The following is a 22546-nucleotide window of genomic DNA, read 5'->3' as shown; positions in this document are numbered from 1 at the left end:
CAACAATGCCAGATCCAAGCCATGTCTGTGACCTATACCACAGCTCATGGCAACGATGATCCTTAAACCAGCGAGGCCAAGGATTGAACCCGCAACCTCATGGATCCTAGTTGGGTTCGTTATGGCTGAGCCATGAAGGGAACTCCTATTTCAAACTTTTAAACTGCAGTCTTTTTCACTATTAGACTGAGAACTACATTGTTTTCCTACAAGTGTGGTTTATTGTAATCTAAATCCATTCCCCCAAAGACCATTCAACATTTTTACACTATGCTACCCACAGCACGACTATGCTACCCAGAAAAACAAGTGAATAGTTTATTAAGAATTAATAAAGACCACGCTACCCAGAAAAACAAGTGAATAGTTTATTAAGAATTAAATGAGGGTATGGAATGTGATACAGTACAAGTAAGACACTCAAGATGGGTATTATAGTACTACTCACACAAAAAGTTAAATCCCTTCCAAAAAAAAAAAATCACAAGACAAAAGAAAAAACAATTTCATCATTATAAAGTAAGATATTTCATGCAAAATCTTCAAAGAAATCCCCAGCCCCCCCAAATCCCTCAAGCTCCTAACAAACAAAAAGCTATCTGAAATATTGCCATGCTAACATATTACCCACAGTATAATCATTCATAGAAAAACAACACACTAATTAAGCAGTGGATCAGATGAAACAACATAGGCTGCAATATCATAAACTCAAAGACCACATGATTTTACATGATAATTCCAGATTCACTCATATAGTGAATAATATGGGCTAAATGTTGAGAGATAAAATACGTAAATATTAACTCCATTAATGCATCTCATTATCTTCTAGTTATAAAACCTGGAAGCTTCCAGAATCTGAAAAATTATATAAAATTTGGCATACTCCACTTGTACTCCAAGAAATGACTTTAGGATCGTATTTGCAATTAATAGAGAGTCATATAAAAGCACTTCATGATCAGGAATTGACCTCTTAAATAATGATCACAATTTACATCATAGGAACAACTCCAGATATGCATTTACTGTGATTAACTCTTACTCAAGACAAGAAACATGATTTTCTAGCACTTTATGTACAAGTTACTGCGGAGGCCCAGTTAATTTAGTTTGAACAAAATGTAAAAAACAAATGTGCACTGGCACAGAGAGTGAAGGAGAACATCTTCATTAACAAAGATTTAAGTAGTTAACAATCTTGCCTTGACTTCTGAGGGAAAAAGAGTCAATAGACTGCCAAGCTGTAACTCATGTCTCAGAACCAAGATGCTTTAGCATATTTCATGGAAAAGATAGCTTTACGTTAAAAAACAGGAATGGCATTTAATGGGACAGTATTCCCCTCTACAGCTGCCAAACAAGCCTGGTCACCAGGTGGTACACAAGCAAAGCATATTTCCAATCGGGCATAACGTCCTAAGGAGGCAACCCAGGAGCAGAAGCACCCATCTCACTGCTCCTGCCCATTCAGGAGGCCAAGAGAGAACTGGGACACCTATATTTCATGGTTTTGGGCTGAGCTTACCTATGGTGTGTAAGAGTAAGGACGAAGAAAAAGAACAGGAAAAAAATACTTAGGAGAAAAAACTACCCACTCCCATTTGCTATTTTTTTTCTCTTTAGATTTAAGGAACAGTTTAGAAAAATTTCAGGATTACCCTTCTCACCTCTGAAATTCAATGTCTTATTTACATTCCATGAAGAGAATACTATAATTGCTGAGTGGCAGGATTTAGCCTCTCTAAAAAATAGAAGAACTTGCTCTAATTTTCCCAAAATGATGTGAGAAAAATTTTCCAATGTGCGACCCAGAGTTTGAGGCCAGTAAAAAAGTGTCTTTAATAATCAGGACCATGATAGTTAGAGCTCTTTGGAATGTGTGTTTTACATAAAAAATTATCACAAATTAAACTCCCAGAGTATTCATGAAACAAGCTGTTAAATAGGAAAGACTTCTAATAAGAGATATATGCTTCCATTAGCAAATTAAATCTGATAAATCAGTCTTTCCCAACAGACAATGTCTCTGCTAACAACTCAACATAGCCTCTGGAATCAAATGTAAAAAGATCACTCAATCATGATGATGCAAGATGAAGTACAGATGAGCAGGACATATGAAAAAAATCTGTAAACCGCTGTAGTTCTAAACAGTAGATTTATATTACAAAGCAATGTAAATAAATATTGGGCTAGTACAAAAGCTCTTATTTACAGTTTTACAAATGAAACTGTATTCAGTGTAAAGGCTGTGCTTTAAAGAACACAGTACTCTATTAGTAAAATGAGTTCTGTTGAGGGGAATTACAGTTTCTGTTAGAATCAATGTATAATGTATAAAAGATTCAAGTTAACTCTGTTTATAATTTAGTACAGACAAACCCAGTTTAACCTGGAATGGCATCTGTTAAAGTGCTGAAAAAACAGGAAATATTTAGAAAACACTGTACATTATTAAAGCTTTATCAAGTCAGAATGCTAAAACTCTTTCACATTTTTTATACTTTTGCCATAGGCTTGTGGACAAGATGATTTTTCTCAGCAAAGGAGTAAAACTTACGAGGCCACCAGCTGCTTAGATGATTTTAGGTTCAGTGGTGTTAGTTTTTTAAAACGACTATTTATCCATCAACCATACCTTCAGGCCTTACAATCTGGTAAGTAATTAAATACTCTGGATAAGCCTGAAAGAGAAAGATTAATTCAAATATTCGTAAACAATTTTTTTGAAATAATTATAAGAATTCTTAATTTTTAGGGAAGAGGTTCTAAATTAGTGGTGTGGATCAGAATCATCAAAGGGCATTTTCTCAAAACAGCCTTTCCTTGATTCCGATCCCTTAGATTTTGAATCAGCAACTCTAGGATGAGTACTAGACATGTGTTTGTCTGTTTTTAATAATTGAGGTGATTCTTTTCTTCTTTTCCCTTATTCTTTTTAGGGCCGCATGTGGGGCATATGGAAATTTCTGGACTAGGGGGTCAAAATGCAGCTGCAGCTGCTGGCCTGTGCCACAGTCACGTTGGATTCGAGCTGCATTTGTGACCTATGGTGCAGCTTGGGGCAACACTGGATCCTTAATCCACTGAGCAAGCCCAGGGATCAAACTCACATCCTCATGGGCACTAGTCGAGTTCTTAACCCTATGAACCACAACAGGAACTCCCAATAACTGAGGTGATTATGATATATATTCCCACTTCAGAACACTGTTCTAGAGATGCTTTTGACTGGGTCTGTGTAACTAAGAGCAAGATGGAATTATACATTTCTTTGCAACATAACTATTAAATATAGGAGTTTGATTAACTATATTTTTACAAAAGCTAAAAAACTCCCTCCAGTATAGCTGACAAAATATGAATAAGGTCTATAGGTTAGATATAATATTATACCAACATGGAGTTCCTGTCGTGGCTCAGTGGAAACCAGCTTGACTAGTATCTATGAGGCTGCAGGTTTGATCCCTGGCCTCGCTCAGTGGGTTAAAGATCCAGCATTGCCATGAGCGGTAGGCCAGTGGCTATAGCTCAGATTTGACCCCTAGCATGGGAACGTCCATATATGCTACACGTATGGCCCTAAAAAGACCAAAAAAAAAAAAAAAAAAAAATGTATCAATGGTATTTTCCTGACTTTTAACAACTTTAAGAGGATGCTCTTGTCTTTAGGAAATACACATTGATGTATTTAAGGTAAAGGAACATGGCTATAACTTACTTGAAAGCATTTCAGGAAAAAAACCTGCGTACACACATACTCAGGAGGGAAAGAATGAAGAAGGAGAATGAGAGAATGCTAAAATGTTAACATGTGGAAGATCTGGGTAAAGGGTATAAAGGAATTCTCTTCACTATTTTTGCAACTTTTCTGTAAGTCTAAAATTCAGTTCTTAAGGTAATATATTTTGTCAATTTAAAAGATTAGTAAGAGGTTAAATATCTAAAGCCTTTTTGAAGATGAACAAATAGAATGGAATTACCTGTTCTCCTCTGTAAATAACATATTCAGCTAATGCTAGGCCATTTACACTGGGTCGACCAGTGACTGAATGATGTCCTGGAGGAGAATGTGCCATTTTCATTGCACTGAACTGCAGGAAAGACTTTCCTAAGGTTACCCGGCAAAAGAGCAGCTGTCTGTAACACATAAAAAGGAAAATCACTTTCTCAAGAAAAAGCAGTATATGACAATCTTACATACACTGCATAAGCCTTTTAATGCATTTATATACAAACACTTTTTTTCCCCACCAGTCTGTGGCATCTACACAGGCCTTAGTAGGTTTTTTTGTTCTTTTGTTTTTAAAATTAGAGCCACACTTGTGGCATATGAAAGTTTCCAGGCTAGGGGTCCAATCAGAGCTGCAGCTGCCAGCCTGCATCACAGCCATAGCAATGCAGGATCGGAGCAGCGTCTGTGACCTACACCACAGCTCACAGCAATGCCAGATCCTTAACCCACTGAACAAGGCCAGGGATCAAACCTGCATCCTAACGGACACTTACGTCAGGTTCTTTAACCCACCAAGCCACAAGACACTCTGGCATTAATAGTTTTTAAAGCTCCCTGGGTTATTCCAATGTGCTGTCAAAGCTGAGAACTACGGCTCTAGGGTATCCAGGTCAGAAGCATCACCTAGGAACTTGATAGAAATTCAAGTTCTAGGGCTCTACCCCAGACCACTCAGGAGGCATGGTCTTGGAATTTGTGTTTTAACAAGCCCTCTAGGTTGATTATGAGCTTGCAATGTTTGATGGCTACTGTTTAGAATCTTTACAAGCAGTACCCTAACTACAGAATAATTCTCAATAATTAATCTTACTTGATGGTTTTATCAATTAGGGCCACGTTATTTGAATGATTTTAAAAACTGAGTTAGACTAGGGTAACTAGAAGTAGGAAAAAAATACAAAGTAGTTCCTTGGTAATAATGTGCTTTCTAAAGGGACTGTTGTCTTTTATTATAACTTTTTAAAGTAATAGTATCACAAATTGAGGATTCCACTCTTCCACAGTGGAAGAGAGACTCCCTCATGCATTTCCGGGAAATGATTAGGTCTAGCAAGTAATGACATTTTAGCATTTGAATACTAGATTTTTTTTTTTTGGCTATGCCTGCGGTATGCAGAAGTTCCCAGGCCAGGGACTGAACCTGAGCCACAGCAGTGACAAGGCCAGATTATTAACCACTAGGCCACCAGGGTAACTACTAACTCCTGAATACTAGATTTTTTAGAGTCCACAGTCTCATATTTTCAAGGGCCACAATAAAATCTCTTTCATGCCCAGTGATATTTTCCATTCCATATTCTTTAAAGCACCATGTGTTCTAATGGTTAAATAAGCTGAAGAGACCAAGTGCTTTGAACTGTGCTTGGCCTATACAGATCATTTAATTATTAGCTATTATTACTGATGAGAGGGCCAAAAGCAACCTGAAGCATGCCTACCTTGGATATCTAAAGTTGTCAGAAACAATGCCTTGCCCTGAAAATGCCTCCAATGTAAAACCAGTTCTTATTTGATTCTTATCAAAATAAATGAAAACAAGTGATCTCTTACCTGTGACAAATGTAACAAGATCTGTCTTTGTGAACTGGACACCCAGTACCTCCTCCAATTCCATAAACATACTGATTGCTTTTGGAAGAGTTCTCAGCAAAGTAGATCCCAGCTCCAAACATGCCTCCTATGTAGGCATGCCTTTCATCGAAGCCTTTATGGATAATTGCATTCACAAAGGGAGACCCTAAAATGGATAACAATTTATTTTTTTCTTTTTATGGCTGCACCCATAGCATATGGAAGTTCCCATGCCAGGGGGCAAATTGGAGCTGCAGCTTAGAAGTGGCCAAAGTAATCTTTCCACGCTCATTCTCTTCTTTATACCTCTTCTCTCCTATCCATCCACTTCTCTGCCTTTTATCACTTGCTAATACCGGATTCCATCTGCAAATGTGGCGTGTTCCTTCATTCCCTACATATTGACTTTCTTCTTCTTCCTTGCATGTGTGTCAAGAAGGTGCCTAACCTGGGAGGGGGAGGGATGGATTGGGAGTTTGGGACTGGCATATGCACACTGAGGTATATGGAATGACTGGTCAACAGGGACCTGCTGTGGCACAGAGAACTCTACCAAATATTCTGTGTTCTACTTAGGAAAAGAATCTGAAATTGAATGAATGTTTGTATATGTATAACTGAATCACTTGGTTGTAGAGCAGAAGTTATCACAACCTTGTAAGTCAACTATACCTTTCAATAAAACTTCTAAAATGGAAGGCAAAAAAAAAGAAAAAAAAAAAAAAAAGAAGCTTAACCAAAGGGGTGGAGATACTGAGCAAGGGAACCGGGCCAGGGAGTGGAGTGAGGAAGTGAGTAGAAAAGGCAATATAACAACAGATTCATTAAGATCAGTGCAGAGACTGGAAAATACACTGAATTCCATTTTACAGAAATGCTGAATAGAATAACTTACTTGATCTAACTTGGAAAAACCAAAACCATTTCTTTTTATAAAATAGAATAAAATCATTCATTACAACCATCAGGCCAATACATAAATAAATATTATGCTCTGTGCCAAGAGATTACCATGATCATTTTTAGGGTTTTGGAATGAGAAGTAACATTTAGATATTATATACCAATTCAGTCTGCTATGGCGATTTTACCAGGGGATTGTGAAATTTAAATGCTATGTTTTATAAAACTTTACTCTGCAATCAAAGGCAAATGAAGGCACAGATTGGAGCTATTATAAGCAACGTGTTTGAAGACCTGATAAACACTACATTAACATTCATCTTTGCCATAAACTTGAAAGACCAATCAACACCTGCCAACTTGCAACATAAACAGGAAATTTCAAGAATGACAAGTAATGGTGCTTTCAATTCAACAAAAGTTCTCAGAAAACTCCTCAGATTCAATGATAACGGCTCTTTTAACTGAAGTTAAATGCAGTCTTGACACTTAAGAGAATAATTTAAAGTCAGAATAGGATGTATACATTCTTCTAAGGCAATTTTCAGAGCTTATTTTGATTTTAATTTTAATTCAATCAAGCAGTTAAAAGTAAAACGCACCATTTTTTCAGAGTAACTATATAATAAAACCTATTATACAAAGAAAAAATGAATAAGTCAACATTCTTACTCTATATTTTCCCCATTAAGATAGCCTATTTATAAACCATTCATTGTAAAATACAGAAATTCAAAACAGGTTGAAAATATAAATATAAATGTTAAAATCTACCAAAATAATTTTTATTAAAAAAAAATGAGATGTAGAGGAGGATGATGGTACAGTAGAGGAGAGGAATCTTACCATGAAATAGCATTCTTTCATTTGCATGGTTGTGGTTTTCCTCAGAAACTTCTTTTCTCCTGTGAGTATATCTTTCCCACAGTTTCTTGTTACAAACTTTCTGAATCTATAAACGGAAACGAGAAAAATAAAATCTTCAGGTCACAATAATTGTTTAACCACTTGTTAATTTTAACCAAAAATGAGCCCCATATGGCTAGAAAAGAAGCTAAACTTTTTTTCTGAAAGACAAATTATGTGTTATTTTTAGTCAGCTAAAAAATTTGGCCCAACTATAAAGACAAAAATAGTTACATTTTCAAAATCAAAAACTACAAAGGGCAAAAAAGCTATATAGAGTCTTATATAAAGGTCAAGAGAACTGTAAGCTGATTAAAATACTTCTGTTCTCATTACTTTAGTATCATCACTAAAAAATTCCAAATAAGACAGGCTGAGTTCTGTATAGAAGTATAAGAAAGAGAAGAGCATCTTTGCCCCACTGCTTTATCTGGCTCAAAGGACCATCTCTGTTTTTAATTAAAAGCATTTGAAATAGCCACACCAAACACATACACACCAATGTCCCTATCTGCTCCTTCTGCCTTTCCCTATCTCTCCGAGTCCTATAATTTTTATCTGGAGGAGAGTTAAAGATGGATGCTAGTTTCATTAGTATTTCCAGGGTCGAAATTTACAATCTTAGTACTGGTTCCTAGCTATATTTAAGGGTGCTACAGCCCCCTGCTGGTCCGACAACAGCAGCTGGTGGTTTTAGTCTTGGTTGAAATTAACTCAGAGTACCATACAGCCATAAAATCAAGGAACAAAACTGACATAAACAGATCTAGTTAATGTTGAAAAAAAAAAAGGAATAAAAATAAGTTTTATAATCGCAACTGATAAAAAAATTCATTAAATATTGTATTAACGTACTTTTAAAGAGGAAGGAAAGAACTTTTTTTTTCAAATTCAGTAACTCTGGAAATCAAACACATATTCTCTCTTGCCCTTACCTTTAACAAACATCTACACATTTTGTTCCTGCTTGCAGACAATATGGACTTGACTGAAATTTCCCTGTAGTAGGCATAATTATTTGTCTTGCTAAAAATTGACACATATGTTGATGAATAGAAATTCCAAGATGTCATTCTTATGTCATACTATGATATGAAGTAATGAAAACAGCTCTCAAAATAATGACCCTCTCACTTGAATAATGTACACTCATTTTAAATCAACTGATTTTTAATAGTATGAACACAGCAATCCTGATGAATATTTTGAAGTATTCGCTGATTCAAAAAAAATAACATCTACTACTATACTCATAATAGTATATTATTATGAAATGGTAGTACAACGCAGCTGAGAGATTTGATACTATTAACTTTTGAGTTTAAACTTCAGGTATTAGCAAGATATTGGCTACTTTTTAATTCTAAGTCATATTTATGATTATTAAGACTATATCAATGTGGTTAATATAAAATCATTATACATCTTGGAATTCCCGTCACAGCGCAGCAGTTAACAAACCCGACTAGTATCCATGAGGACGTGGGTTTGATCCCTGGCCTTGCTCAGTGGATTACGGATCTGGCATTGCCGTGAGCTGTGGTATAGGTTGCAGAAACAGTTTGGACCCAGAGTTTAGCCTGGGAATCTCCATATGCTGTGGCTGTGGCCACACACACACACACACACACACATCATTATACATCTCAAGTAGAGTATGCACTTTTGCTTGCTACATAGCAACCCCCCTCCCAAAAAACCCCCAGCAAAGTTGGAAAAGGTCCTGAGAAGAGTAATTGATTCTTTTTTTTTTTTTTTTTTTTTTTTTTGTCTTTTTGTCTTTTCTAGGGCTGCACCTGCAGCACATGGAGGTTTCCCAGGCTAGGGGTCTAATTGGAGCTGTAGACGCTGGCCTACACCACAGCCAGAGCAACGGAGGATCCAAGCCACCTCTGTGACCTACATCACAGCTCACTGGCAACGCCAGAACCTTAACCTACTAAGCAAGGCCAGGGATCTAACCAGCAATCTCATGGTTCCTAGTTGGATTTGTTAACCACTGAATCATGATGGGAACTGCACTGATTCTTTAATTACTTGTAAAAGACTGTTTTGGGAAAGATGGAAGGTATAGAGGGCATATTACTGAAATTACAGAAAAGTGGTATGTATGGGGACTCTCGGAAATCTGGAGTAGTTACACATAGGATAAGTTCAAAACAAACAAAAAAAATATCTATAAAGATAGGAGTCCTCCCATGAGCCACAAAAATTTCAACTTTGTGGGAGTTCCTGTTGTGACTAATCAGAAAATGAACCCAATTAGTATCCATGAGGATGTGGGTTTGATCCCTGGCCCTGCTCAGTGGGTTATGGATTTGGCGTTTCTGTGAACTGTGGTCTAGGTTACAAACTCGGTTCTGATCCCACATTGCTGTGGCTGTGGCATAGGCCAGCAGCTGCAGCTCCGACTGGACTCCTAGCCTGGGACCTTCCATATGCTGCTGATGTGGCCCTAAAAAGCAAAAAAAATTCAACCTTGTTACAATGGAGTGCCCTAATAGTAGCTTATATATTTAAAGTCCTAAACCTATAGGATTTATTTTTACCCTATGATAAATTTTACCCTTAAACTTAAATATGTTCCGCAGGGGCTGAATTACTGTTTATGAAAATAGTACAGGGACTTGAGGATCTTAAACTTCCAAGGACATATTCTTTCTCCAAAATATCCTTTGATACCATGTGAAAGACTTACTGTGCTGCACAGATCCTTCTATTCTCTGCTTCAGGGTTTGAAAACTATGGTCCCAGCAAATTATTTTCACAAACTTATTACCTTGAGAATATTGTATCTGTTGAAGATTCCACCTGCATGGCCTCCATCCCTGTGCTCTCGGACTGTACTTTGCATCTGATGGAAAAAAATATTTCAAATATATGTGCATTAGCTTTTATGTTTTTCCTGATTTAGAGAACATGATTTTTGACTCATGATTCTATTTTTGAGAATACAAAACCAGTTTTTAATATTTTTGTTGTTTAAGGAATGAGTTCTGTAAGTTCTGTAAAACAAATACTGTTTTCTAGAGATAGCTGTTAGATGGTACAATTCAAAGAGCCTGTCTTTCAACTAAACAATAAGCTAGAAAGAACCACACACACAAACTAAAGGAAGAAAAAGAAACAAGCAAGTGCATAGGTGCACTAAACCTATAAAGCACAATTTGCATTCTGTTGAGAGTTGGGAATTTCTTGAGCTTTAGAGCTCTATAAAGTTTTAGTCAACTGTTTATCTTAGTGCTCAACTCACACATACAGGGTGTGGTGTTCTTCGAAGTGCATGACACTATTCAAAGATTTTGACAGATTCAAGAATTTTTGGGAAAGCCAAAAAAAAAAAAATTTCCTGGATAAGTAGCATCCACATGTTCTGGGTCTTGTCAAGATCCTGGACTTTGCAACTGCCTTCATGAAGGGAGGGAATATTAGCAATTTCTTCAACAGAATCCTATGTTAGTATTAACTGTAATGCTGAACCACATTATTAGGATTAAGGTTTACTGAAATGGTGTAGCTTAAATACTGATTTCAGAAGCTTTCCAGGTGGTATAGAATATAGTGACAGTTTAAAAAACCCTGCAAAATGTTCAAGTAGATCTGGAAGCTTCTGGGAAATTTAGCTACTAAACCAGCATTTATTTAAGGTATTTACCTCTTCCTCCACAGACTGAAACTCTTTATCATCAGGAGACAGATCTATGAGAATTGTTCCACTTCCAGAGGTGTTCAGAGTTAAGTATGGATTAAGACCTAGCAAATGAAATCAGAAATTAAAAAAAAAAAAGGTAAACAAAACCAATTAGCATCAGCCCAAAATAACCACGTCAGCAAGGTGAGTGACTGTCAGGAGCTTGCCACCGGTTCCACTTAGCATATTGGGTATAATATAGAATCCTGCCTTCAAATGAAGATGAGGAAGGTGGTAACTTTATGTAGGAAAGTGACCCTGATGTGGTAGATCAGACACAGTCATTCTGTGCCATAACGTTGCTACTCCATGTAGGAACGAATGTTCCTATCCAATTGTAGCTGGTAGCTCTGCCTCTTAGGGGCAGCATATTTGTCTCTGTCATGGTTTCCTGAGCCTTTCAAGACAGTTTTAATTGCATTTCTACAAGATCCATGTGTTTTCTAGTAGAGTAACAATGTCAGTACAAAACTGAAGGTCTAGTTCCTCTTCATACTAACATTCTAAGGAGCCATGAGTTTTCCCTCCTCTTTATCATATAAAGATTATCTCATAAAATTTTATTTTCTATACTAGAAATGTCAAAGGTTATCTCAAATTTTAAACATTTTGCCCTAGTATATCCCAGGCAAGTAAAGTATATCTACCTTTAATCAATCCTCTCCTAGAATTCCAGTTTAAAGCATTCCTTAGCTTGTACCACCTGATTTTCTCTTTTTTTTTCTTTTTAGGGCCGCACCCATGGCGTATGGAAGTTCCCAGGCTAGAGGTTGAACTGGAGCTGCAGCTGCCAGCCTATACCACAGCATAGCAACTTGGGATCAGAGCCATGTCTGCGACCTATACCACAGCTGATGGTAACACGAGATCCTTAACCCACTGAGCAAAGCTGGGGATTGAACGCACATCCTCATGGATAGTGGTCAGGTTTGCTACTGCTGAGCCACAATAGGAACTCCCCACCTAATTTTCAAAGCTCTCTTTTTTCTTCTTCCAGAGATGGGCCCTATCCTGGATAGCATACATTCTTCCCTAAAAATTCCCTCATTTTTGCTAATGGAGGTGTATCTTTAACTTCAGCTGTACAGCCAGGTCTTCAATTATAGGATACTTCTAACCTTGGTGTCTATCACTCTCTCACAGCTTAACAATGAACCTAAAATGTGGTTACGACACCTAAAACAATTCAACTTTTATACCCTGAACCTTACATACAGGAAATGTTAACAACTGGTAAACAAATACAATTTTCATTTTCCTTAACTATCAACATTCAAGAGAAATAAAAATATTATTCAATGTTGTTTCACTAAGTTTCCTCATTGCTGTTTTCCAACAATTTTACTGCAACAGTTTAGAATTTAACTATTTACAACAAAAGAGATTTACGACATTACTTCATAGGCAGGCTTGAACACCTAGTCATCACCTATTACATTACCTTAAGTTAAGAGAGATCCAAGTTCCAGATCTTTTAAAACCGTACAGTTTTAGAGCTATAATAACTTCAAAAGTGAATGGAAATAACAGAAACAACTTCAGAGCTGAAGCAATGCCCACATTTCTGAATGGCCAAGAAAGTTTACTTAGGTTCATAGAGTTAAAGGCAGCAGCTCAGGAAGCCTAACAGTAGTACACTTAGGATTTGTTCCCAGGTTTCAGGAATTCTAATCAGTACTCTTCTTATTAAATACACTCTTATGAATTTTTAAAATAATCATTCAGTAAGCCGAGGGCTGCCTTTTTGCAAACTGTTAAACTGATAATAGCAATGATTTAAAATGAGATACCTTGTTGTCCAGAGATGAGTCTCTCAACTCCTTTAATTAGCTTGTGTCTATGTCCATAAGCATTGATTCCAATCTCCTTTAGTTCTTTGTGCCCCATCTCAACTAATACATCCAAAGTGATCTTACAAAAGAGGATGAAACTGTTTAGAAGACTTGTTTAGACGACATTCATGTATTAGTGGTCTCACAATGTATTAAGACATACATGTGTTTCAGATTATTTTGAACAATTTATAAACAAAATCACACTAGTTATTAAACTGAAATTGAAAAGCTGCAGCTAATTAAACAGAACGCTGAGTCAAAAACTACCAAAAATACCAGTATTTTCATTCAGCATAAGAACCTGAACAGAAATGAACTACAAAACAAAAATACATTTTTTCAAATTAATCACATTTAGGCACACTATTTTATCTTTCACCATCACTCTGCATCCAAACTATACAATGTCTTAATGTAATGTTTCTACAAACTGAACTACATTGATATTTCAGCAGCACTGTTCAAACTATTCCTTTTACCTCAAATATATTATTCCCACTTAGTGAGACTAAAGACATTTAAAAAATCCTCGACAATTAAGATTTCCTTTCTTTGAATTTCTAATTTCTAAGCCAAACACTTAAATCTTCATATGTTCTTGCTATAGCTCTATAACTAGATCAAAAGTTCCTTTGGGGTTTGAGTCTATAGTAATTATATTTTCTAAAATTAAAAAAAAAATCAGTAAATGTATTCTGTTTAAATTTAAATTGGGGCTTTAAAACTTTAAATTGGGGCTGTTCTAGAAAAGCCCAGATATACAGTTGGTCTATCTATATGCCTCCTCACAGTGGCTAGCAAAGTCTTAGGCTTAGAGTGGCTAGTGACTGACACAAGTGAACTGAACAAATTGAGCTCAAGGAGAACTCACTTTTAAGAACTGAATAAGCTAAATATTTTCAAATTCAAGAAAGCTATTTTACTGTTACAACATGAGAATCAATTTTTAGGTGCTAATAAACTAAACAAATATTGTAAGATAAAGCCAAATTAGAAGAGTGACTGATTTCCAGGCTAAAAAAAAAACAAACACCCTCCTCACCAATAGGCTGAATGGTTCAGAGCATTTTAAGTATGCCTGTTTTCCCTTTGAGGTTCCAAAAAACACCAAACCAAGCAAAACAATTCATGCTATTTACCTGTTCTCTCTCAAATATATCCATTAGGTGTTCAAGCCCAAGATTCCTTACAAACTGAGTTATGCTAAAATCTACTCCTGGCACTAGAAAATAAAAGAATCAGAACACAGAATTTCATATCAGAATAATGTATATTAACATTATAAAGCAAAGTTTTGTACTATTATTATATGCATGAAAAGTATAAAAATAAACAAAATATTAATAGCATTCAGGATATAATATTAAACATAACATCAAAAATTTCAGAGAAAGCTATAAAGTTTCCACATCATTAGAAGAGTTAACCAATGGGGGCACTTGCATGTTACAAAGAAATCTAGTCTTTAAAAAAATTTGTATATATATATATTTTTTTGGTCTTTTTGCCTTTTCTAGGGCCGTTCCTGCGGCATATGGAGGTTCCCAGGCTAGGGGTCTAACTGGAGCTGTAGCCTTTGGCCTACACCACACCACAGCCATAGCAACGCGGGATCTGAGTCGAAACTGCAACCTACACCACAGCTCAGGGCAACGCCGGATCCTTTAACCCACCGAGCAAGGCCAGGGACCGAACCCGCAACTTCATGGTTCCTAGTTGGATTCGTTAACCACTGCGCCACGACAGGAACTCCAAAATTTGTATTTTTAACTGTATCTTTAAAATAAGTTTTTACATAGATTAACAATGTTATGTCAATCATATCTTAATTAAAAAAACAAAGTTTCCTTATCTTTGAGGATGTAAAGCTACTTTACAAAAAAGGTTTATGAAAACATGTTCCACAAGAGAAAGATGAATTTTAACAGGCAAAAGGTAAAGGGAACAGCTTTACAGAGACTGGCCTAAGACCTTCCACGTGCTGTGGGCCTGCCAGGAAAAAAAAAAAAGCAATATCCAAAATTAGATATTTTGATGTGGGGTTAAAAATATTTCATAATTCTATAATAACACACTGGAAGAGGTAAATAAAGGCATAACTACTCAACCAAAAAAGACTTCTATATCTTCCAAAATGCCTATTTATTACATCTATAGAGCAGGTTAGCAACAGAACACTCATCAAGTCTGAACTTAAAGGGAGAAATTTCATTAGGAATTCTAGGGAGTTCCCGTGTGTGTGGTGCAGTGGAAATGAATCCGACTAGGAACCATGTTGCGGGTTTGATCCCTGGCCTTGCTCAGTGGGTTAAAAGATCCAGAGTTGCTGTGAGCTGTGGTATAGGTTGCAGACGCGGCTAGGATCTGGCGTGGCTGTGGCTGTGGCTGTGGAGGAGGCCAGCAGCAACAGCTCCAATTAGACCCCAAGTTCCCACCTCCACATGCCACAGGTATGGCCCAAAAAAAAGCAAAAAAAAAAAAAAGCAAAAAAAAAAAGAATTCTAATAACAATGTGACGAAAACAATAAAAGACTAAAACTTTTTGGCTATGGTAATTAATCCGATACTGACAGCTGTATTTAAGGATAAAAAATGACTTTTTTGCTATAATACTAATTATTTTGGCTGAATGACTCACCTTCCTTTTTCTCCAAACTGGAAGCTCCCTCTGTTCCACTTGAACTAACTACTGAAGACAGTTCAGAAAAACTCCCAGATAAGTTGTCAAGACTGCTGGCTGCAGAAAGGCTTGATGGGCTGGATGGACCTGAAGATAGAGCATCTGCAGTGGCCCCTGGACTTCTCACTCCATTGAGCACTTGAGGTTTATAACACGAAGGCAGAGCAGAAGGAGGCATGGCTGCTGTCAGGAGAGCGCTGACATCATCTGCCTAGGGTACATGTCAGAGAGAGATGAAATCTGCAATAAGCGAGTTTAAAAATTCTACTATACCCCATATAACATTAAAAAATATGACAAAAATCCAGCAGATTTACACTAGTATTGCTTGTTACGTAAAGTTATTTAAAAATGTGAACCAAATTAAGTGCTATTCAGCTAAACTGTTATTAAACATAAAACATAATACAGAAATCTATTCCACGACATACAAAACAGAACAGTTAAAAGTAACAAAGCAAGAAAAAAAAAACCCTAAGATACCATGATTGAAAAGCACTGAAATGAATTATATAAATTTTAAAAGGCAAGAAGGATTAGCAATGAGATCCTGCTGTGTAGCACCGGGAACTATGTCTAGACACTTATGATGGAGCATGATAATGTGAGAAAATAGAATGTGTACATGTATGTGTAACTGGGGCACCATGCTGCAGAGTAGATAAAAAAACTGTATTGGGGAAATAACAATTAAAAAAACAAAAAAAATTTAAAAATTTAAAAAACCCAAACTTTTAAAGGCAATCATTCTGAAGAAGTAATTCAATTTACACAAAACTTTAGCAAACAAAATAACTTTATATTTTTTTGGAAAATATCCAGCAATATATTTGTCCCTCAAAATTGAACATGTGGAAGGGCAGGAAACAAAGATAATCATTTTAATCAAATCTGCAAGAATGGAAAAAAAAAACCCCAAATTTATTGGTATATTAGTTTGTTTAATTAGTGACAAATAGTACTCTTTTACAATGCTCAATTAAGACACTAAGTAGTTAACATCTAGCAAGATGTAAATCAGTACTTGTTTTTATGGCTAATCATTTATACTTTTTTAATCCTCATCTTTTTCTTCCCCTGAATCTGAGGACTCCCATGACACTGAGTTGGCATATAGCACTCAAAAATAATATTAAGAAATAGCAACAACAACAACAACAAAAAGACGAAAGACAAAAAAAAAAAAAAAAAAAAAAAAAATAATAATAATAATATTAGCACAATTTATTGGATGCTTTTTATGTACCTGATACCATGCCAGGAACTTTAAGTATACCACCTCGTTTTATTACCAGATTAACCAGATACATTTTATCCCCATTTATAGATTAGATAATTTGAGGTTTAGAGGTTAGGCAATTTGCAAGCTAAGTGGTAGAGCTGGAATTCTAAGGCAAGTCTGTTTGACTTTAAAGCCCATGCATGTTCTCTAGAATACTCTGTTTCAATGTCACTTAATTATATATGGTGGACTAACATATTCACAGAATGAATTAGAAAAGTTCACTTCTAAAGCAGTTTGGAACTGGAAGGACATTTCCCTGAAGAAATAATGTTGCAAATATGGTTGGGTGTCAACCTGCTGAGAAAATTCTATTCAACCCCAACTAGGTCAGGCGCTCAATGTAATCCCTCAATGTAATTGCAACAGTGGAATTGCACTCTCAGTAGAAAGTAGTCTGCAGGAGAGACTCCCCTTCCTTTCCACCTCAAGAAGAATTTCTTCTCTCTTTCCCTCCACTGTTCTGGGTCAATGTCCTCACTGGCAGAGGCAAGACAGGCACCCGAATCACAGAGGCCAAAGGATGGGTGGAGGCCACAATGGAGATACCTCCAGGAGCTTCCTTGGGAGAGGAAGGAAAAAAAGGACTTCCCATGGAAAAGTGGAGGAACAAATTTGTTTCATGAACAGTTTTCCAACAAAATCTTTGGGATGAGACATTGTTTGGAGGGAAGAAAGCTCTGTTGAGGCAGGCTTTGCGACTGCACCCTGAGGGCAATGTTTCTAGCTGGGGAAGTTCCTAAGGACCCACAGGGATGTACTCTGTGCCCTAAGCACTGTAATGGCATTCACTGAGGGCCTTGCCTGTTTTGTTTCCCAACTGATGTAAACATCTATATCTTATTCTTCTCTTCCCACTTCTAAAAATACTCAGCATACAATAACTAAGGGATACTTCTACTATTACTTACTTATTTACTTACCAAAGAGGTCCTAAATTTAAATTAGGCTAAAGACCAGATTTTGCCACATTCACTGTAAAGACATTTTGTACATACCAAGTGAATTTTAAAAAGTCAGGAAAGCACTGAGATTTTTTCAGAGTCCATCACTTACTGAAACTAAATCTAAAGGTGTTTGTCCTTCTTGATTTTTAAGAGTAGGATCAGCTCCATGGGCCAACAATAAAGCACAAAGCTGTGTTCGTCCCTTTTGGGCTGCTTCGTGCAAAGGTGTGAAAGCCCACTTGTCCGTAGCATTGACACATGCGTTATACTTTATTAGTAAAGCTGCGACATCTACATGCTGTAAAAGAAAACACTCCTGTCACAGTCTGATATATTTTATCACACTTTAGTTCTTAAAAAGAAACTAGTTCAATATATATATATATATATATATTTTTCCCCCCCCCAAGGTTTCAAACTTACTTAAGAAATGAAAAACTCATCACCCTAACTTATGGGCAGTTAATTAAAAATTACAGTAGACATTTTAATAACTTGAGAAACTAGAAAATAGTTAAGAATTCTACAGAGGAGGGAACTAAACTAATAGGATCTTTTTTTTTTTTTTTTTTTGGTCTTTTTGCCTTTTCTAGAGCCACTCCCTTGGCATATGGAGGTTCCCAGGCTAGGGGTCTAATCAGAGCTGTAGCTGCCGGCCTACGCCACAGCCAGAGCAACGTGGGATCCGAGCTGCGTCTGCGACCTACACCACAGCTCACGGCAATGCCAGATCCTTAACCCACTGAGAGAGGCTAGGGATCAAACCCATAACCTCATGGTTCCTAGTTGGATTCGTTAACCAGAGCCATGGGAACTCCTAGGATCTTAATAATTTCTCATTTATTTGTTATAAATAGCAACCTTCCTCAATTATTCATTTGAAAATGGTCAATACTGATGACTAACATTGAAAGTTATTAAAAAGCAAAACAACAAATCTGATCTCTAAAGATTTGTATGAATTCTAGTGGGTTTTGTGGGCCCTAACAAATAAACAAGATCAGCAACATCTCACTGAAAATATGAGGTACGTGCTAAAGACCGTAGTGACAAAAGACAAAACATGCTGCATTCTATGTAAAGGAGCAGGAACCCATGAGGCTTTCCTGGGGCAGCCCCTTCCCCCATATCCTCTGCTTCTTGGAGGTTTACAGGACCCTCTGCAGACAGCTACAAGAACAAAGGACTTCTGCACCAAGACATCTGCAGCAACCAACAATGCCCCTCCCTCGCCTTGCCTTTAAAAATGCTTTGCAATTTTGGTTTGGGAAGTTTGGGATATTCTGGGGGCTTGAGCCACCAGTCTTCCTGCATGGCCCTGGAATACACCTTTCTCTGCTCCAAACTCCAACATTTCTATTTCGGTTTGGTTGGACTCACTGTGTGCACTCAGACCTGTGCTAAGAGCTACAATAGATTCAGAATTGAAACTTGAAAGTTAACTTAACTTCTTTAGCTCTCTTATTTACTTCTCTGTAAAATGAGAAAGTCAACCTTAATTCCCTTTGAACGGCAATTATGACTTTCATTTTGAAAATTTCAGATTTTTAAAAGTAACACAAAAGAACTTACCCCATAAGATGCTGCATTGTGTAAAGGAATAAGTCCTCCTTTGTCTTGAGCATTCACATCAGCTCCATGTTGTAGCAGATATTCTGCAACTTCTAAATTATTATAACCAGCTAATTTAGAAAAGAAGTAAAATTACTTTCACCTGTTAGTATAAAAAGTAGTTACATATATGTATATACTTATATATTAAGAGCAGACTTTTTTTTTTTGGGCCATGTGCCTGTGGCATATACAAATTCCTGGGCCAGGGATCCAACCTGAGCCACAACAGTGATAATGCCTGATCCTTAACTGCCAGAAAACTCCCAAGAACTGGGAGCTTTGAGTGATGATACCCATTTGTTTTAGAGACTCAAAAGTTATATTAAGTGATTTACTTAAATCTTTCCTTTTAAAACCTTCTTACCAAAGTCCCTGCCTTCATGGTTGCTGTATACACAACTTCCTGAACTCAGGTACATGGTCTCAAGGCTGCAAGCAAAAGGCATCCAATCATATAAAAGTCAACTTAGGAACACAAGTGGCTGGCAGAGCAGAAGACAACACACCAGTGTGGGTCTCAGGGTCCCATTTTCCCAGGAGGCTACGATGTAGGACATGCTTTTTGCTGGAGAGAACATAGGGGTACACATTTCTACAAGTCTGGCAGCAGAACCTATTGCTGCTAAAACCATGAAGTAAAACTTAGTAAAATGTACCACTTTGTATAGCACAGGGAACTATAACTAGTCACCTGTGATGGAACATGATGGAGGATAATGTGAGAAAAAGAATGTGTATGTGTGTGTGTGGGGGGGAGAGAGAGACTGGGTCACTCTGCTGTGCAGTAGAAAACTGACAGACCACTGTAAACCAATTATAATGGAAATAATAAAAATCATTGAAAATAAAATACAATGTACCATAACTCTCCAGTTGTCATCTTAGCAATGGTCAGCTATCTTAGTATATGTTCATGGGTCAAGTACTTAGATTTTATCTGACATATAATCATAGTGTGAAAAGCAAATCTGGAACTTAACTTTGCCAACATAAAACCAGAAATCACTTGAAACTTTAAATGTTCTAGATAAGCTACCATAAAGATACGTGAAGTCAATATAAATAAATATGGACAGTACAATTCAAATCAGAGGTCAGGCCACATCTTGTTTTACACAGACTAGAAATTCCTGATTGCCAGTGAAGGAGAAAAGCTTTTTCTCACCTTGTTAGTATTTGTGGCTCATCACTTCCAAAATGCTCAAAAAGACACATAGATGGAGTAATTCTTTCCCCTGAACAGAGGGGTCCCAACTTACACGGGGTCATACTTTAAAGATATAAACCACATATACTAAAACAATTTCTTAAACACTAGGTGCAGTGGGAGACTAAAAAGGAACTGTAAGAAGCGTATACTTCAGTCTCCCACACTTCACAAAAGGGTAGAACCTGCAGCACATTTAGGTTCCTGAGCCAAGGATGAAATCTGAGCCTCAGCTGTGACCTACACCACAGCTGCAGCAATGCCAGGTCCGTAACTTACCATGCCACAGTGGGAACTCCCCCTTTCTCTTTTTAAACCATGTGTATTTAGATAAACTTGTATGAGTCAAATATGCCTATACTGCAACTCCACTTAAGTATTAGCTGCAGCTCAGTGATTTTAATGGCTCATTCCCTAGTATCGTCAATGCAGCTGAAAAAGTTGTACTGAAATCACAATACGCCTACCTGCAAGGAAGACATACACTATGACAATTTTGTGAGTGAAAACTTAGAACAAATGTCATGTACTCAACTGTATTCAGCAAATTTCCTATGTTGAAGCCCTAAGCACTAGTACCTGAGAATGTGACTGTGTTTGGAGGTAAGGCCTTCAAAGGGGTAATTAAGCTAAAAGCAAGGCTATTAGGGTCAGCTCTATTCTAAACCCACTGTTGTCTTTATAAAAGGAAGATTTTTAGGACAGAGAGACATCAGTATGCACATATGTAGAGAAAAAGCCACGTGAGGACACAGGGAGCAGGTGGTCACCTGCAAGCCAGGAAGAGAGACCTCAGGAGAAACCAATCCTTGCCAACATCTCTAGAACTGTGAGAAAATTCATTTCTGTTGTCTAAGCCATCTAGTCTGTGGTAATTTAAGGCAGGCCTAACAAACTAATACAACAAATAACTTTGGCAAGAGGTTTATGTAACTTCTGAAAAGTCTTGGCTTGTGCCTAACAGCTATCATCAGAAGAATGGAAAGCTTCCCAAGAGGAAGGCCAGCTCAAGCAAGCATATTTTTAGTTTCTGTAGGCAAAACACACTCATCAGGAGTTCCCATCATGGCGCAGTGGCTAACAAATCCGACTAGGAACCATGAGGTTGCGGGTTCGGTCCCTGGCCTTGCTCGGTGGGTTAAGGATCTGGTGTTGCCGTGAGCTGTGGTGTGGGTCACAGATGTGGCTTGGATCCCACACTGCTGTGGCTCTGGCATAGGCTGGTGGCTACAGCTCCTTTTCGACCCCTAGCCTGGGAACCTCCATATGCCGTGGGAGCAGTTCAAGAAATAGCAAAAAAAAAAAAAAAAAAAAGAGAGAGACAAAACACACTCATCAAAGATGATTCAAATATTATGATTACCTAGAATAAATGTTCCAAAACACAGTGACTGGCAGAGCCTCTTTCAACTGTTCTTACTAAATACAACATGCTAGTACTAGAGTATAATGGTGGTATTAGAGGATATTTGATTTGAATCATTCAAGTTTACTTAGAGGAAGCATTTTACTCAGGTAAAACGAAGCATAGAGGTCACCAGCCTCAGTCTGTGACACTGCACTGACTTACCCGCTAAATGTAAAGGTGTCGAATGTCGGCCTTGGGTATCACGGCAATTTACATTATCTGGTGAAGACAACTTCTTTACTCTGGCTAAACAACCCTTCTTGGCAGCATCCAACAAAGCTGCATCTCCCCTAAGTAGATCCTGGATATCTGTATCTCCGTCTTTAACAAGATCCAAAGGAGTATTTCCATCCCTGTTTTTCTTTGTGGGGTCTGCCCCATGCTGGGCATGTGAAAAACATAAAGGGGGGAACTGGCTTAATTTTGCCCTTGGTCAATGAGAAAACAGTCAATGTAACCATACCATATTTTAAACAGAGA

At 37.3% G+C, this 22546-nt stretch overlaps 1 protein-coding gene across 1 annotated transcript in view; it reads right to left on the bottom strand.

Annotated features, from left to right (window-relative positions):
• Positions 347–22546, bottom strand: part of TNKS2 (tankyrase 2) — a 65407-nt gene continuing 43207 nt past the window's right edge. Inside the window, exons 16-27 of the mRNA XM_001926556.7 lie at positions 22229–22448; positions 19410–19519; positions 17947–18135; positions 15567–15819; positions 14068–14150; positions 12884–13004; positions 11058–11155; positions 10182–10256; positions 7343–7448; positions 5573–5759; positions 3990–4146; positions 347–2690 (exon numbers count right to left, since the gene is read on the bottom strand). Coding sequence (XP_001926591.3) covers positions 2628–2690; positions 3990–4146; positions 5573–5759; positions 7343–7448; positions 10182–10256; positions 11058–11155; positions 12884–13004; positions 14068–14150; positions 15567–15819; positions 17947–18135; positions 19410–19519; positions 22229–22448 — 1662 coding nt within the window. The 3' untranslated portion in view covers positions 347–2627. The remainder of the gene's footprint in view (positions 2691–3989; positions 4147–5572; positions 5760–7342; positions 7449–10181; positions 10257–11057; positions 11156–12883; positions 13005–14067; positions 14151–15566; positions 15820–17946; positions 18136–19409; positions 19520–22228; positions 22449–22546) is intronic.

Source organism: Sus scrofa, chromosome 14 (genome assembly GCF_000003025.6).
Source record: "Sus scrofa isolate TJ Tabasco breed Duroc chromosome 14, Sscrofa11.1, whole genome shotgun sequence".
NCBI lineage: Eukaryota > Metazoa > Chordata > Mammalia > Artiodactyla > Suidae > Sus > Sus scrofa.
This window is presented reverse-complemented; position numbering and strand designations above follow the sequence as displayed.